This window comes from Falco biarmicus, chromosome 5 (genome assembly GCF_023638135.1).
Source record: "Falco biarmicus isolate bFalBia1 chromosome 5, bFalBia1.pri, whole genome shotgun sequence".
Lineage (NCBI taxonomy): Eukaryota > Metazoa > Chordata > Aves > Falconiformes > Falconidae > Falco > Falco biarmicus.
This window is the reverse complement of record NC_079292.1, coordinates 54,449,120-54,465,606: the sequence shown is the minus strand read 5'-3', so window position 1 is coordinate 54,465,606 and position 16,487 is coordinate 54,449,120. Positions and strand designations below refer to the sequence as shown.

General features: G+C 49.2%; 4 protein-coding genes across 4 annotated transcripts; 2 read left to right on the top strand and 2 right to left on the bottom strand.

The window, feature by feature from the left end:
• Positions 1-787: 787 nt before the first annotated feature.
• On the bottom strand, positions 788-1,311 carry LOC130150461 (histone H3). The gene has a single exon (XM_056341456.1). It carries the CDS (start codon positions 1,223-1,225, stop codon positions 815-817), a length of 411 nt encoding a protein of 136 aa, XP_056197431.1. The 5' UTR covers positions 1,226-1,311; the 3' UTR covers positions 788-814.
• A 1,205-nt stretch (positions 1,312-2,516) lies between these two features.
• On the top strand, positions 2,517-3,018 carry LOC130150475 (histone H2A type 2-C). Its single transcript, XM_056341470.1, has one exon. The coding sequence runs from the start codon at positions 2,564-2,566 to the stop codon at positions 2,951-2,953; it is 390 nt and encodes a 129-aa protein (XP_056197445.1). The 5' UTR covers positions 2,517-2,563; the 3' UTR covers positions 2,954-3,018.
• A 951-nt stretch (positions 3,019-3,969) lies between these two features.
• Positions 3,970-4,367, bottom strand: LOC130150484 (histone H4). The gene has a single exon (XM_056341482.1). The coding sequence runs from the start codon at positions 4,338-4,340 to the stop codon at positions 4,029-4,031; it is 312 nt and encodes a 103-aa protein (XP_056197457.1). The 5' UTR covers positions 4,341-4,367; the 3' UTR covers positions 3,970-4,028.
• A 5,534-nt stretch (positions 4,368-9,901) lies between these two features.
• On the top strand, positions 9,902-10,658 carry LOC130150457 (histone H1.03). Its single transcript, XM_056341451.1, has one exon. It carries the CDS (start codon positions 9,912-9,914, stop codon positions 10,590-10,592), a length of 681 nt encoding a protein of 226 aa, XP_056197426.1. The 5' UTR covers positions 9,902-9,911; the 3' UTR covers positions 10,593-10,658.
• The last annotated feature ends 5,829 nt before the right edge of the window (positions 10,659-16,487 follow it).

The following is a 16,487-nucleotide window of genomic DNA, read 5'->3' as shown; positions in this document are numbered from 1 at the left end:
GCCCGCCTTTATATCCCTTCCCTTTGCGCCGCCGGCGGCTCCCGATAGGCCGAGGAGCCTATCGGGGAACGCGCACCCAATCACCAAGCGAATCTCGTCCCGACCAATGGCGAGGGGCGTAACGCTGAAACGCCTCCGCCCGCGCTCTCGAAGCGGCCAGTGACGAGGCGGGAGGGGCGGGCTTCAGCAGGCGGCTCCGCCCCGCCGGACCGCCCGCTCCCGCCGCCGGAGCCCGGACCCGCGGGGCCGAGGCGCCCCGCGTTTGCTTGCATTTTCTCTTTTTAAAATTTTTTAAAGCAGACGGGCCGGAAAAGTGCCGGTTGGGGGCGCAGACCTGAGGAGGTAGAGACAGACGTCTAGGGTGGCTGTGTCAGTGAGCAGGAGAAAAGGAGGGGGGCTACTGGGGGAGGGGAAACGCGGTACGCATCCCCCCGTTGTTTGACGAGGAGCCTTTTCCCCGCGGGAAAATTTCGCCCCTTTCCAACACCGCGTCACGCTGAAGCTTTCCAAAACGGCACACGCTTCCCTGCACCGGGAAACTGCCACGGCTCGCTGTGCCCTGCAACTCAAACGCAGAGGGACACCCTGCTCACTGCTCCACGTTATACCTGAAATTGCAGGTACAAGTGTTTCCTTTATCAAGCCTAACGTTTTTTCATTATTCGGTATTGGGAGCGCAAAAAAAGCAAAAATTAAAAAGTAGGTGGATATATTAAGTGCAACAGCCCTTCTTATTGTAAATGGAGTGGCTCTTAAAAGAGCCTTTTTGTTTAAATTTTTTTCTCTCAAAGATATGAGAGGGGTCCAAATGGGCTTATGCACGCTCTCCGCGTATGCGGCGTGCCAGCTGGATGTCCTTGGGCATGATGGTGACGCGCTTGGCGTGGATGGCGCACAGGTTGGTGTCCTCGAAGAGCCCCACCAGGTAGGCCTCGCTCGCCTCCTGCAGCGCCATCACGGCCGAGCTCTGGAAGCGCAGGTCGGTCTTGAAGTCCTGCGCGATCTCGCGCACCAGCCGCTGGAAGGGCAGCTTGCGGATCAGCAGCTCCGTCGACTTCTGGTAGCGCCGGATCTCGCGCAGCGCCACCGTGCCGGGCCGGTAGCGGTGCGGCTTCTTCACGCCGCCCGTGGCCGGCGCGCTCTTGCGGGCCGCCTTGGTGGCCAGCTGCTTGCGGGGCGCCTTCCCGCCCGTCGACTTACGCGCCGTCTGCTTCGTGCGCGCCATCACTATGAAGTAAACAGCTAAAACGCAACCACAACAACTGATTCCGTGCCCCTCTTGGAGGGGTATATATAGGACTAGCTCTTCCTCTGATAGGCGGACTGGTAAATTCTTCTTCTCATTGGTGGATTCAAAATTTAAAAGTCCCGCCACAGGTACGTACCGCCTAACCTTTTGTTGTGTGCTCTGTCCGTCCAAACACAACATTTTATCACTGTATATCTTTTCCTTTTCCGGTAATCCTTAGCATCTTATTGACTTTCTTTTTTAAAATTATTTTGACTTCAAAACAAATACTTCTTTTTATACAGTGATAATTTCTTATCAACTTGGATGTTTTTCCTGTTTAATGTATTTTGCTATGTAGAGATAACAAGGATAACACTTATGTGGAAGATATGATTATTTGTATTTAAACACGTTGAAATACTGCTGTACCATACGGACTATAAAGTAAACAAAGGGAAACCAGACGACCATTGGAAAACATAGATTGAAAAACATGTTTAAAAAAGCATATCATAAAACGTAAGTTCATCTGTCCCTTTTAATCTCTATAAGTGCTACTTGAATATATGAATTGCACCTTGAAAACGAGGATAAGAGAAATATAGGGATCACTTGTACCTGCAATTTCAGGTATAACGTGGAGCAGTGAGCAGGGGCTGTGTGTGGCTGCGTTGTCCCTCTGCGTTTGAGTTGCGGGGCACAGCGAGCCGTGGCAGTTTCCCGGTGCAGGGAAGCGTGTGCCGTTTTGGAAAGCTTCAGCGTGACGCGGTGTTGGAAAGGGGCGAAATTTTCCCGCGGGGAAAAGGCTCCTCGTCAAACAACGGGGGGATGCGTACCGCGTTTCCCCTCCCCCAGTAGCCCCCCTCCTTTTCTCCTGCTCACTGACACAGCCACCCTAGACGTCTGTCTCTACCTCCTCAGGTCTGCGCCCCCAACCGGCACTTTTCCGGCCCGTCTGCTTTAAAAAATTTTAAAAAGAGAAAATGCAAGCAAACGCGGGGCGCCTCGGCCCCGCGGGTCCGGGCTCCGGCGGCGGGAGCGGGCGGTCCGGCGGGGCGGAGCCGCCTGCTGAAGCCCGCCCCTCCCGCCTCGTCACTGGCCGCTTCGAGAGCGCGGGCGGAGGCGTTTCAGCGTTACGCCCCTCGCCATTGGTCGGGACGAGATTCGCTTGGTGATTGGGTGCGCGTTCCCCGATAGGCTCCTCGGCCTATCGGGAGCCGCCGGCGGCGCAAAGGGAAGGGATATAAAGGCGGGCCTCAGGGCGCAGGCAACTCACCTGTTGTTTGTCTTGTAGTGGCTGGGCCTTAGTGCCGAGGGGGTAATCGACCGAAGATGTCCGGCCGCGGGAAGCAGGGCGGGAAGGCGCGGGCCAAGGCCAAGTCGCGCTCGTCGCGGGCCGGGCTGCAGTTCCCCGTGGGCCGCGTGCACCGGCTGCTGCGCAAGGGCAACTACGCGGAGCGGGTGGGCGCCGGCGCCCCGGTGTACCTGGCGGCCGTGCTGGAGTACCTGACGGCCGAGATCCTGGAGCTGGCGGGCAACGCGGCCCGCGACAACAAGAAGACGCGCATCATCCCCCGCCACCTGCAGCTCGCCATCCGCAACGACGAGGAGCTCAACAAGCTGCTGGGCAAGGTGACCATCGCGCAGGGCGGCGTGCTGCCCAACATCCAGGCCGTGCTGCTGCCCAAGAAGACAGAGAGCCACAAAGCCAAGAGCAAGTAAACCGCGGCCGCAGAAACGTCCCGAGCAGAGAAGCGAAACCCAAAGGCTCTTTTCAGAGCCACCCACAGTGTCGAGAAAGGAGCTCGAGACGCTGACTGCTGCCGAGTGGGCAGCAGGGGACCGGTGTTGCGTGCGTTTCTCACGGGAGAGCCGTGTCGTTGGGGGCGTGAGATGTGTATGTGGTATGTCTCGTCTCCGGAGCCGTCCTGGCTCGGGTTACGCTGGAGAGCTGAGGCGCGGCCGGGAAGCCTGCGATTTATCTCGTGGTCCCCGCAGCTTCCTAGTCGGGCGGTGCCCGGTTGCCGGAGCGGAGCGCGGAATCGCCTGCAGCCAGCCGTTGCCCGCGCGGGCTTTTCGAAAGAGCGAGGGCGCGTAACCCGGTCGCCGCCGGAGACGGCGCCCCGCTGCAGCGGCCCCGCCCCAGCCGCGCGCAAGAGCGATGAGGCCGTTGCCGGCGCCAGCGAACCCGGCGCGGTCACGGCAGCTTCCCCCTTCATATGTAAGCGAGCAGGAGGAAAGGAAGGAGCCGCCGGCCCTCCAGCGGAGGAGAGCTTAGCGAGACACGGAGCCGGGCTTTGCTTTCTCCTTTTTATGTAGTTCGAGCAGAGGCACTGTTCCTTTACCCCCGTGCTTTTTCCGAGCAAAGCCGCTGATGAGGCACGCTAGGTTTGCCCTTCACGGCCCAGCACTTTCCAGGACTCCGCGGCGTCCCTAAACACCTCGAGAAGAGTCAAACTGGCACTCTGCTTGCCTTACAGGGCAGCGCGCCCAGCGAGCTTTTCCAAAAGCGGCTGCTGCGAAGGGTAAGCAGGAAGCTGGTAGGGGCAATGCTGCAGCAGCGGGCTACAGAACGCAGAGCTGGACTGCAAGGGTAGCTAGTGCGGCTGCAGCTCGGGGGAAAATAAAAAAACAACCAAACACGGGGGGCGAGCATGGGAAGGGCAGGAGCCGGGAAGGGAGGCGGTATACGACAACAAAGACGAGCGTGACACGACACAGCTCTTCCAAGGAGTAAATGGGTGGCTCTGAAAAGAGCCTTTGGGTTCTCGAGGTGGTCCGGGAAATGAAAGGCCTTTTAGCCGCCGAAGCCGTAGAGGGTGCGCCCCTGGCGCTTGAGAGCGTACACCACGTCCATGGCCGTGACCGTCTTGCGCTTGGCGTGCTCGGTGTAGGTGACGGCGTCGCGGATCACGTTCTCCAGGAAGACCTTCAGCACGCCGCGCGTCTCCTCGTAGATGAGCCCCGAGATGCGCTTCACGCCGCCGCGCCGCGCCAGGCGCCGGATGGCCGGCTTGGTGATGCCCTGGATGTTGTCGCGCAGCACCTTGCGGTGGCGCTTGGCGCCCCCTTTGCCGAGCCCCTTCCCGCCCTTGCCTCTGCCAGACATGCTGCCGCCGTTCTCTCTACCTAACTGCAACGCAGGGCAGGCCGCGGCGCAGCGCTTTATGCGCGGGGAGCCGACCTGATTGGGAGCAGGGGCGAGTACGGCTAGCGGGGGCGGAGCCTGCGCCCCCTCCCCCCTCTCCGCGCGCGCGGCGGGGCGCCTCGCCCGCCTCCGCCTCGCCCGCCTCCGCCTCGCCCGCCTCCGCCTCGCCCGCCTCCGCCTCGCCCGCCTCCGCCTCGCCCGCCTCCGCCTCGCCCGCCGTCCCCCAGCCCCGGTGCCCCTGGAGCGCCGTTTCCCGGCATCTTCCCCCTCTGTGCGTCGCGGCGGCGCACAGACCTTTCTTTTGCGAGCGGCCGAGCACGTCACTGCGCGGGTAGCCGGCGGCCTTCAGGCCTCTGCGGACCGTTGTTAAGCTTCTGATGACCACGTCTCATCAGTGCTGAGGTCACATCGCAAGGGCACAATGGCAGCGTTCAGAAACGACTGCTAACTGTAACAACTGACAGGTTGCCCTCGTGTCCTTATGCTCCTCTTTGCTTCACATACTGTCAACCATCCGGCAAAACAGTTTGTGGGCTTCTGTTATTTGACTTGTTTTTCAGAAAATCAATAGAAAATATTTTCACATGCGATTAAAATATCGATGTATATGTTACAAACACAAAGTAGACCTGTTTATATTTCTCTACTAAGAACCAATGCTGAGCATATGAAATGTTGGCTTGTCAGCTGTAAATCGAGTTTCAAAATGGTTTCCAACTTTGGCAGGCTGTAGAAATCACTTTGAACAGGCTGCCATAGCCTTTTTTCCTGTATATGCCCTTAAAGACTTTAAAGTATGGGGAGCCTTAGAAAGCAATGTTTCAAGCAGGTCATATTTGACACTTTTCTGAATTACATTTCCATTTAGTTATGACTCATGTGATTATCTTCCCCCACTCTCTCTAGTTCAGTATGTTCTGAAGAATTCACCTGATAATCTTATACCTGCAAGGGTTAAAATCATCAGCACAAAAAAACCCCCAAACAACAAAGTGGCAGTGTTTATGCTGCTGGGAAACATGGTCCCCTGAATTTTGGGAGTTTACTCACAAATTCCAAGAGCCAAAAACTGGGTGGAAGCTATTTTGACAGCTTTGCCTCCTTGCGCTGCCTGTTTGCAGCCATTTAGTTATAGGTAAATCGTTCTATTTTCTTATGTAAATATTCAGTTAAAGGATTCATCACAGTGGTATTAAAGGATAAGAGTTGCCTCAAGAATTCAAGGAGCAATGTTCGTGGCTCTCTTGTTAGCAATTAACATTTTATGTTTGCGTAATAGAATGTGAAAAGAAAAAAGTCCTGTCATATTCTTATATTATACATTTATTTTATTAAAATCTTTTTTTTAATCCTAGAACTGTAGCATTGATTAACAAATGGGTTTAAATTAGCCTTCAGTGCTCGGACAGTTGCACAGTAGTATGAATTAGATTAACTGGTATCAATGGATTTGGGGAACTCCATGTGCTGCTTTTGCCACAGGGAGCAAAGGAAAAAAAAATCAAATACATTAGGAGTTTCACAAGCATCCTTGTCTTCCCTCACTTCTATATCAAAGCTTTATCTGCTTGTGCTATATCTGGAGTTTCCAAAATGCAATTAACTGCCAGTTGCTTAATGGGCAAGAAGGCCTCATTCATATCCTAACCCTGCAATTCTGGAAGAAGTTCTAATATGATTTTTAGAAAAACACTGTATGTCACTTCATTCCTGAAATAGCTTTGGTAATCTGTGACATGCAAAACTACTCTTTCTACCCCATACTTATTATTAGATCTATACTGTCCACTAAACTTAAATTGTTCCTTCTTATCTTTCTCATCCTTGTGCCACTGAGTGAGCTCCAGCAGCAGCCATTAGGTCTAATGCTGTGTCAGAAACTGCTCTTGCTCCACACGAGGGAAAAAGAAAAATGAAAAGTTTCAGTCCATTAGAGCTTCTATATGCAAAGCAACAGGGTTTCCATCCTCTCAAGAGTGCTACTGGACAAAGGCTGGAAGATATAGTAATAGTTTTCATCTGTATTTGAATGGTGTTTCTGTGATTTAAAAAATGGTTCCATTTCCTGATAATGAGGCATGTCCTGTTGTATGGAAAAAAAATATGATTTTGACATGTCTTTCAAATGTGGAATACATACTCTTCTGAACATTTTGTAGTGTATATCTCACCATGAGCTACAATCTATATCCAAAAATTTGTCAGAAGAACAAAATACAATTGCCCTGCACAAAGCCAAGAGTATCACCATTGTGGAAGCCACAATTCACACTGAAGAAATCAGTTGCTGTTCATTTCAACATGGTGATAATGGAACTAGTGCATTAACACTTATTTAGGACATTTTTAATTTCCTAGTAATTCAGGAAAAGAAATGTCAGTAGGTGCAGAGGAAAACATTGGGGGCCTATGAATTTTAAACAGGAGGAAGCCGGGATTTACGATTTACTGAGCATTAGGACACCTGCATCTGGCGACAGCTTTGAAAAAGGACATTAAAACACAGGGTAACAATCATTTCATACTACCTACCCCAATCTTCCTTGGAACAGGGGCAAGGGTAGGTGTCCAATTTCAGTAAGTGGTCTACATAAAGTTAAATCGATCCAAAGCAAGTGTGAGGTTCTGAGTCAAAACTTGAACCCACCACATTCTCCTGTCAATTGTTCTTTTATTATAGTAACTTCCTAAAGAAATTCTGGATAGGATCTCTCCATGGGACTGTGCTAATTCATAAAAATGTTTATTTCCTGGAAGGAAAGTAACAACGTTTTACTAAAATATTTCAGTATTTTTAATTACATTTGCTGATTCTAAAAATGAAGGAAAGGTGGATGGAATGGTGATACCCAAATACAAATTCTGCCCCAGGTGGTAATTGGATATCAAAACTTGGGGGGCCTTCCTGCTGTACCTACGTAACTGCAACAAGTTCCTGTGTTGAGCACATGCTCTCTGTACTGGATTACACTCTATTATGGTTGAAAAAAAGAAATTTTACTCTACAGTGGCTAATAAAGTAAAATCCATTTACTTGATTATAATCAAAATATTTGGATAAATCTAGGATGTTATACTTGAATATCCAGAAGCAAAATGTGACTGAATAAAAGAGCCAGAGGTAAGCAAATGAGCTGAGTTAGTTCAACAACACTGTTCTTATTGTCTGGTTTGTGCTAATCTTTCATTTGACCTATGTTGTAGGAAGACCATAATGTTTTTTTCCTATGAGAACCCACAGCCTGATGCTACCCATCTGTTTTGTCTTGTTCACAAATCTCTCTCATAGTGGCCTGAGATAATCTACAATGTACAGAAATTTATCTAATATGGTGCAATGAGGAGCTTGAGAGATCAGAATCAAATCTTAAAACACTTTCCAGTTTCCAAGTAAATAGAGAAACGATCATGACAATGAAAGCAAAAAAATTAATGTTCCTTTTCTATTTCCAGGTATATCAGAGTCCGTTTCTGCCTTAAACAATTTGGGAGAAATAAAAAGATTAATAGGAACCTTGCAGACTGACAAGGATGAAAATATTCCTTGTTGTACAAGGCCAGAGAATTGTCAGAAAAGAGCCACTAAATGTGAATAGCTTAAAACAAACAAACCACTTATAAACAGGTATCAGTGGACTAAAGAGTTACAAAATGTTAGCTCCACTACCTCTAAGAGGACTTGAAATCTCCATTCTTTATGACCATGGGCTCAGTACTACTCGATTAGAGAAAATCTTTTCCTCAGGGTGTCAGCAGTTTTGATACAGTCCTCAATTATGTCACTGAGGACCTTAATCCTCCCCCATTTTAAGAAATAACCATCAAAAAACCATTAATGGATATTAATATTGGTTTTCCATTTCAGTGTTTAATCAATACACAATGCACAGTTCTGCAGTCTCACACGTTGCAGTTTTGTCAAGCTCGTTATCTCAGCCAGATCACCCAAAACATGTATTCACCTTCGCTTTACAGGCTGAAATGCATTCTCTGGGAGACCTCACTAAAGCTCTATTACTTCACACATTTCACCTTCAAGAACAGAAAATAAGCGGGTGTGTTAAATTCCTTGAATAACACTAGTCCTTGCGTTGATTGAAGCCCTTCAGCTTTTTCAATTAAACACCTGTAATCGGAAAAGAATTTCTCGAATGTCGCATGGAGATTCAAATCAGCGTATTTTCACAGTCCCAGGCAGCGGGAACTCTACGTTGTATTGTCATTTCTTTCACCCTGTTACACCTACTTTTATCCTTGAATAGGTCTGTTCACCCGTTTTTATGAGCTGATGATAGCCTGGTATCTATTTTAGGAAACACAATATTATTGCAGGCAAAGTGTTATTTGTTTCGTATTAAAAAGAAAGCAACATATCATTGAAAACAAAGGAAGAAAGTGAAAATTCATCCATTGTTTGGAATATGGAGCTGGCACTGACCCGGGGAAGGAACCCTCTTGAAAAGTTTTAAATGCTTATCTTACTTTTGAAAGGAACAAAGTCGTGAATCACCAGATGCTGTTATCAAAGCAAAACACAACATCAACATTCATTCATTCGAACAGAGAAATCAGTTTTGCATAACAAAGTGTCCTAATTACAGAACACACCCTCAACTAACCGGATTTCCACCTTTAAATCCCCGTCCTGTTCAAATTTCATTACACCCCAGATTCTACTCCCCAATCAATTTTAACAAATCACGATGCAAAGTTTTTATACGTTTTAAGGCTCAAATCTGGTCTATTACTACTGAAACTATCCTGACTTTTGAATTTAACAAACGAAAGCGACTAAGTTAAGATCCAATGACAGGAGCATCAGCCTTCAGAGGGGCACGTAGGTGCTTTGTTCCATTGAAATACTTAAGAAGACGTAAAGTTACACTGGCTTTCACACGGAGCTGCTAAACCAGAAACGTCTCCCCAAAAGGCATTAGCTCAGACACCGTGGACGCGGAAGGGACACTGAGCACATTCAGCGATTTCGAAGGGACGCGGCTTGGCCGAGGGAGCCATCTCTGCCCCCGCGTTCGCCACCACGGGCCGAAGCTGTGTTACTTCCTCGGGTTTAATATCAATTTATCCTGAGAAAACCCGTTCAAACCATACCGGGTTTTTCCCTGCTCTGCAGAGGACCTTCTAAAGTACAGGATTTCAGGCCGGCTGTGCTCATTTATGCCAAGGTATACTTTTAATCTAAAAGGTAAAAGGAAAGTTTCTCTCTCCCGAGGGCTCAGCGGCCCCACGCTGAGGAGTTTCTGGGGTCACTTTTGCCTCATTTGTCCTCCTTCCGACGGGAAACTCCGTTAACGGGTAGCACACAATCCCTGCTCCCCGCCCGGGAAGAAACGGGGTGCACCGGTTGTAAATTTCGGGAGGAAAAAGTCATTTTTGTACCGGGAAGAAACACAACCGGCGCGGCGGCGGGCGGCGGGGCGGGGCGGTCCGCACCAATCAGTGCGCGCGGCGCTGCTATAAAAGGGGGCGCGCGGCAGCTGCCGCTATTGTTCGTGCTGATACCGTAGAGGTGCCATGTCTGAGACCGCTCCCGTTGCCGCGCCCGATGTGGCTGCCGCCGCTCCGGCCCCGGCCAAGCCTGCCGCCGCCAAGAAGCCGAAGAAGGCGGCGGGCGGCTCCAAGGCCCGCAAGCCCGCGGGCCCCAGCGTCACCGAGCTGATCACCAAGGCCGTGTCCGCCGCCAAGGAGCGCAAGGGGCTCTCCCTCGCCGCGCTCAAGAAGGCGCTGGCTGCCGGCGGCTACGATGTGGAGAAGAGCAACAGCCGCATCAAGCTGGGGCTTAAGAGCCTCGTCAACAAGGGCACCCTGGTGCAGACCAAGGGCACCGGCGCCTCGGGCTCCTTCCGCCTCAACAAGAAGCCTGGCGAAGTGAAGGAAAAAGCCCCCAAGAAGCGGGCAGCCGCGGCCAAGCCTAAGAAGCCGGCTGCCAAGAAGCCCGCCAGCGCCGCTAAGAAGCCCAAGAAGGCGGTGACAGCAAAAAAGAGCCCCAAGAAAGCTAAGAAGCCGGCAGCTGCCGCGGCCAAGAAAGCGGCCAAGAGCCCTAAGAAGGTGACTAAGGCTGCTAAGCCGAAAAAGACGGCGGCAGCCGCGAAGAGCCCGGCCAAAGCGAAGGCGGTGAAGCCCAAAGCAGCCAAGCCCAAGGCGGCCAAGCCCAAAGCGGCTAAGGCGAAGAAGGCGACCCCAAAGAAAAAATAAATGGTGCTGAAAAAATCCCGTCTGTCTTGCAGATAAACCCAACGGCTCTTCTAAGAGCCACCCAAACTTTCCCAAAAAGAGCTGAAATGCCATTTCTTACGCTTTGCGCGTGTGTGTGTGTGTGTGCGCGCGTGCGCAACTTCCTTTACTCGGCACTGCTTTTTGCTTAATTATGGTCGATGTGGAAACAGCTCAAACTTCCGCGCTTTTTTTCAGGGGAGCGGACAGCCGTACTGCGGTGGTTCCCGGCGGCACAACTCCTTAGCGTATACCCGCGGGTGTGGATGCAAATAGCTTCCCGGTTAGCCGCAAGAAATCGGTGAGCCCGAAGTCCTGTGGAAGTTCGGCAGCGGTCACGGCACCCCGGCTTTCGGGGGGCGAGGTGCTGGGGTCCCGTGGTGTCTCCGATCAGCCGGGGGGCGAGGAGACGCTCGGAGGCCCCCCCCGGCCCCGACCGGCCGGCTGGCTCCGAAAAGCCCGCGCCGCGCGCGGATTGGCCGCCACTCTGGGCTGTGGCGGTTCCCGGGTTAAACTGATGCTCCGGTTCTTTTCTTCACTCAGCGGAAGAAGCTGATGAACTTCCTGGGGACGTGCTCGCCTGCCTATGGGTTTTTTCACTCTCAGAGCAGGTCTGCCTCCTGCAAGCTCGCTTCCTTCCTTGGAAATGGCAAGGCGAGCGGGGTCCGGGAGGCGCGGGTGTCGGGGGTTGCCTTTTGAGCGTCCTTGGTGCTGCCCGCCGGTCCCCGACTTCGGCTCTCAGCCTCTTGCGCCTGGGAGCTGCCGGGCTCGGCTCTTAGCCGGGTGCCGAGGGCTCATTTTTGCAACGGAGAGGCTGGGGAGCAACGCTCGGCGGAGTAGGAACCCGACCCAGAGCCTCCCGCGTGTCTCCCTCGACCCTGCAGCCACCTCCTTGCCCCAATGACTCGACCGTACCCTCCTTCTGTCGCCTTTACCGCGCTGAAGCGATGCCCTTCACTCTGCCTGCAGTAAGAAGCAGTCAGGGAGAAGTGACGGGGGGAGGGAGGCCCTTTCCTCACTTTAGTTGCAGTGCTGGTGCCACCGCTTCCCCAGCGGACAGGAGAAAGGGAAATTTTGTGGAACAATCCGCTCAGCGGTCAGCAAAGACGGCTGATCTCAAGTCCGTAGCTGTTAACTTCGTATATCTGAATGGATTACCCAGGAACGGGGTCCCAGCAGTCTAGAGGACAAATGGTGGGACTGGACTTTGCCGGTATTAACGTTGTCACAAAGACTGTCGGTGTCCTAAATCTCTGTACTAAATGGGAAATAAATACAAAACAGAGTAGTTTTATTTTTATGTTTAATTAAATTGATCATTAATTGGGTTTATTTATATAAATATTATTAAATTTATATTTAAACCACCTTCCTGAAACACTGCTTTTACTCTGTCTGCCTTGCCTCTTCTGGTGTGTCTGAGTTTTCAGTCCTTGCTTGGCTTTGACCTCTTCCTCTATAACATACAAACCTGCATACATATCCCACTTTTTTTTCCTGAAAGTATTGAGCTGTACCCCTTCATCCTGACAGCCTGAATTCCTGAGCCCGTGAGCTGTGCCACTATTTAGGATAGAGATGCTCCTACCAAGGCTGCCATAAGTGGAGGGTGTTGGTAGTCACTCCCACTAATTCTCAGAGTTCCACCCAACAAGGTGCACTGACCCAAGGTGAGTGGGTCAACTGCAATTTTCCAGCCTGCTCCAAGTAGTTGGAGGGGAGTAGACCTTGACTGGGTGCAGTCAAGCAGCAGGTATGCTGCTGTAGCAAACCTGATATTCATGATTAATATTTTTACATCTGAGCCAGAAAAGGCAAAACCTAGTAGCATGGGCAGAACTGTATCACACATATCCCTTCTAATTGAATTGACCTCGGTGGGATAGCCCTGGGATAAGTCCAGGTAATGACAGCCATTCACTCTTGGCCTATTGCAACTTACCTTCCCTGCTCACTTGGGGGAGTCATCAGGGCGTTTCTTTCCCTTTTCTAAGAGGTAAGAGGGGAAAACTGAAATTAGTTATAACTTTTTAAAGGAAATTCAGTTACTTTTGATATTGCAGTAGCTGAGATTTAGAAAACTAGTATGTTACTGAATGTAAGCTATGATGGAGATCACTGGCCTTATGTACATTAATACCAATCTAATAATACTTTTTACAGGCAAAGACTACATAGCTGTGGCTTCAGCTAAATAGACTTAATAGTCCTTAGCAGGAGATAGCTGCCAAATAATGTAAGAGAATCTTCCATACTACAAAAATTAAGTCTATGTGTAAGGAACACTGAATGGACTAGCTATATAGGCTTCAGTGGGTATGCTATTCAGTACAGGGACAAAATCAACATCAAATAAAAAAGTCCTGTTAAACTTGTAAAGCTGAGCTGGACAGCATAACATGGGTAGCTACTGGATTTTTTTTTCCCAACTGGAAAGAGTGCCGTGTAAAAAAAGCAAGAATGGCCTGAGAAAAATCAGCTTTCAGGGACACATGTAATGTCATGTTTATGCCAATTGCACCACTGGCACATTGGTTAGTACCCCTAATTCATAATTTTTCATCCTTCTTCCCCCTCAGCTTCTGCACTGCTAGCCCTGTGGATGCCATCTCTTCTCAGCTACAGGAGCAGATGTGCACCACTCCAGACTGATTCTCCTTCAGAAATAACTTATCTTCAATTTACAGAGTCACTGCCACAGTGTCCAACCACTATGTGTCCCTCAGGGTCCCACACCATCTTCAACAGGCCATTCTCCATTACTTAAGCAGTTTTATATCCTGGTCATCAGAGAAGTTGATATCTTAAGAAAAAATCATGGTATACTATTCTGCTGTCATGGTTCAAATTTCTAGCTAATCTGCTGAGCTTAGGTTTGACTGTGTGATTTATGATTGCAATGGAAAGGGAATACACCTCACTTTGTTGTATGACATCCTCTTTGGCCATCTGGGCTTTAAATTCTTTCTCAAACCTATTAAGATGCTTTGTGAAACTGGAGAAAGAAGGAAAAAAAGATAAGCTCTGCTCAGAATCTTCCAGGATGTGTCATGTGCTAAGATGGGCAGCTTGAAAAGGACTTTGGACATGTGCTCATAATGGAAAATCAAACTTCAAAACAACTGAGAGGGACTAATGGTTTTTTGTCTTCTGATAGTGTTGGTGAACAGGTCAGTTTCTGGACCTTGGGTACATTTGTTACAAGGAACATCTTCCTTGCCCATCATGCCCTTATCTCCATCTCTCGCTTAGCTAGGTGTCCTTTTCTGAGAACGAATGAGCAGGAACTTTCCCAGACATTTCCTATCACAATCAGGGGTTGCATTAATATCCCAAAATATGATTCTAACAAAGCATTTGTATTATATGACAGGCCATCTCCATGGCCATGCAGCTTCTATTTATTGAACTTTTTTATATAGGCTATGTCATGTCCCTAGCCTGTTCCACATTTGCAAAGTGCTCAGCCTAATGCATATTCTGAGATGAGTAGCAGATTTCTTAAACTTTTATAATGACTTCACTGCATGGACATTTCCCCACACTACAGACTCTAAGGAATGTGAGTACCACTGCCTGGAACACAGGTAATATGGAAAGCAGAACTTTAGGATATCAGACACAAAACACATTGTCTTTTGTGAATAGTTCTGACCTGGGAACTGGATTGGAATCAGACTGATCAGTGATTCTGTGCAACGATTTGACATGGAGAACTGAGCTGCTGGTAGTCAAAGACACACCTGAACAGGAGGCAAAAAAAGGACAATGTTTAGTGAGCAGCCATACTTTGGCAGAAAATACACAGATGCCCTTTATGATTTTTAATGCTAAGCTGCTCAAAAATTAGGAGTAAGGTCAACAACAACAACAAAAAAGTTTCAGAATTTCAAATTATTGCAAGGAAGACCTGTTTTTATTTGTTTTCTCTTCCATAAGATCAACTTTCATTTTGCAGATTTTCTTAGTAAATTGTGATAATAAAAATCTGTGATGTTCCAGCACTGGAAGTAGAAATGGAGAAAGAAAATAACAGCAAATGAATCCATGAGTTAGGTAAGGGTCTACATGTACAAAAACAGACTCTCAACAACCTGGCAATAATTCTGTTGAAGTAAAAGTACTTCCTTACACAATAATAAATCACTGATGAAGACTTTTGTGTTATAGGGTTGCAGCGCTAGGCACCACAAAGCCAGATTGCCCGTCAGATTACCACAAAACTAGCTATTTTCTGTACATGTATTTATCTCTTTGTTCTCTGTTAATGGGTTCTGTTACTCCTGTGCTTTTTGTGTATCTCTGTGTCTTTAACTGTAGTTCTCATGTGAAAGTAAGAGTTTATTCTGCATGGCCTCAGCCTGTCTTTGAAAACAAGGGGTCCAGAAAGTCTGGACTATATTCAAGAAGGAAGTCTTAAAGTGCAGGAGCAGGCTGTGCCCATGTGTCAAAATACTAGCCAGTGGGTAAGACCATCAGCCTGGCTGAACAGAGAGCTTTGGCTGGAACTCAGAGGAAAGCAAGGGACGTTACCACCATTGAAAGAAGGGGCAGGCAACTCTCGAGGACTATAAGGATGTCACGAGGTTATGCAGGGCAAGGATTAGAGAGGTGCAAGTCCAGCTAGAACTGAGGCTGGCAGCTGCTGTAAAAGATAACAAAAAGTGTTTTTGTAAGTACATTAGAAACAAAAGGTGGGCCAAGGATAATCTCCATCCTTTGTTGGATGCCAGGGGGAACATTGCCACAAAGGATGAGGAAAAATACTTAATGCTTTCTTTGCCTCGGTCTTTAACAGTCAGACCAGCTCCCCTCTGGGTACTCAGCCCCCTGAGCTAGAAGTCAGGGACAAGGAGCAGCAGAATAATTCCCAGTGGTATCTGAGGAAAAAGTAAGTGACCTGCTGCTCCACTTAGACATGTGCAAGTCTATGGGATCAGATGGGATCTGCCTAAGGGTATTGGGGGAGCTGGCGGAGGAGTTTGCCAAGCCACCCTCAATCATTTACAGTCCTGTCTAACTGGGGAGGTCCCAGAAGACTGGAGGTTGGCCAACATGACGCTCATCTGCAAGAAGGGCAGCCAGGAGGATCTGGAAAACTACAGGCCTGTCAGCCTGGCCTCAGTACTGGGGAAGATTATGGAGCAGATCATCCTGAGCACCGTCATGCAGCATGTGCAGGACAACTGGGGGATTAGGCCCAGCCAGCCTGGGTTATGAAAGAGAGGTCCTGCTTGATGAACCTGATCTCAGTCTACAACAAGGTGACCCACCTTGCAGATGAGGGAAAGAATGTGGATGTTGTTTAGCTGGACTTTAGTAAAGCTTTTGACACAGTCTCCCACAGCATTCTCCTGGAGAAACTGGCTGCTCATGGCTTAGATAGGTATATAGTCTCCTGGAGAAACTGGCTGCTCATGGCTTAGATAGGTATATAGTCTATACTGGGTAAAAAGGTGGGTGGATGGCTGAGCCCAAAGAGTGGTAGTAAATGGAGTTACATCCAGCTGGTGGCCAGTCACAAGTGGTGTTCTCCAGGGCTCAGTATTGGGGCCAGCTCTGTTTAGTATCTTTAACAGTGATCTGGATGAGGGGATTGAGCGCACCCTCGGTAAATTTGCAGACAACACCGAGTTCGGGGGGCAGTACTTGAGGGAAGGAAGGCTCTGCAGAGGCATCTGGACAGGTTGAACAGATGGGCTATGGCCAATTGTATGACATTCAACAAGGAGAAGTGCTGGATCCTGCAACTGGATCACAACAACCTCACACAACCCTGCAGGGTTGGGGAAGAGCGTTTTGAAATCTGCCTGGTGGAAAAGCACCTGGGGGTTCATGGCTAGCTGAATGTGAGCCAACAGTGTGCCCAGGTGGCCA

Bases quoted from the DNA above. Each gene is read 5' to 3' on its own strand.
- LOC130150461 (XM_056341456.1), bottom strand. From the start codon at position 1,225: ATGGCGCGCACGAAGCAGACGGCGCGTAAGTCGACGGGCGGGAAGGCG.
- LOC130150475 (XM_056341470.1), top strand. From the start codon at position 2,564: ATGTCCGGCCGCGGGAAGCAGGGCGGGAAGGCGCGGGCCAAGGCCAAG.
- LOC130150484 (XM_056341482.1), bottom strand. From the start codon at position 4,340: ATGTCTGGCAGAGGCAAGGGCGGGAAGGGGCTCGGCAAAGGGGGCGCC.
- LOC130150457 (XM_056341451.1), top strand. From the start codon at position 9,912: ATGTCTGAGACCGCTCCCGTTGCCGCGCCCGATGTGGCTGCCGCCGCT.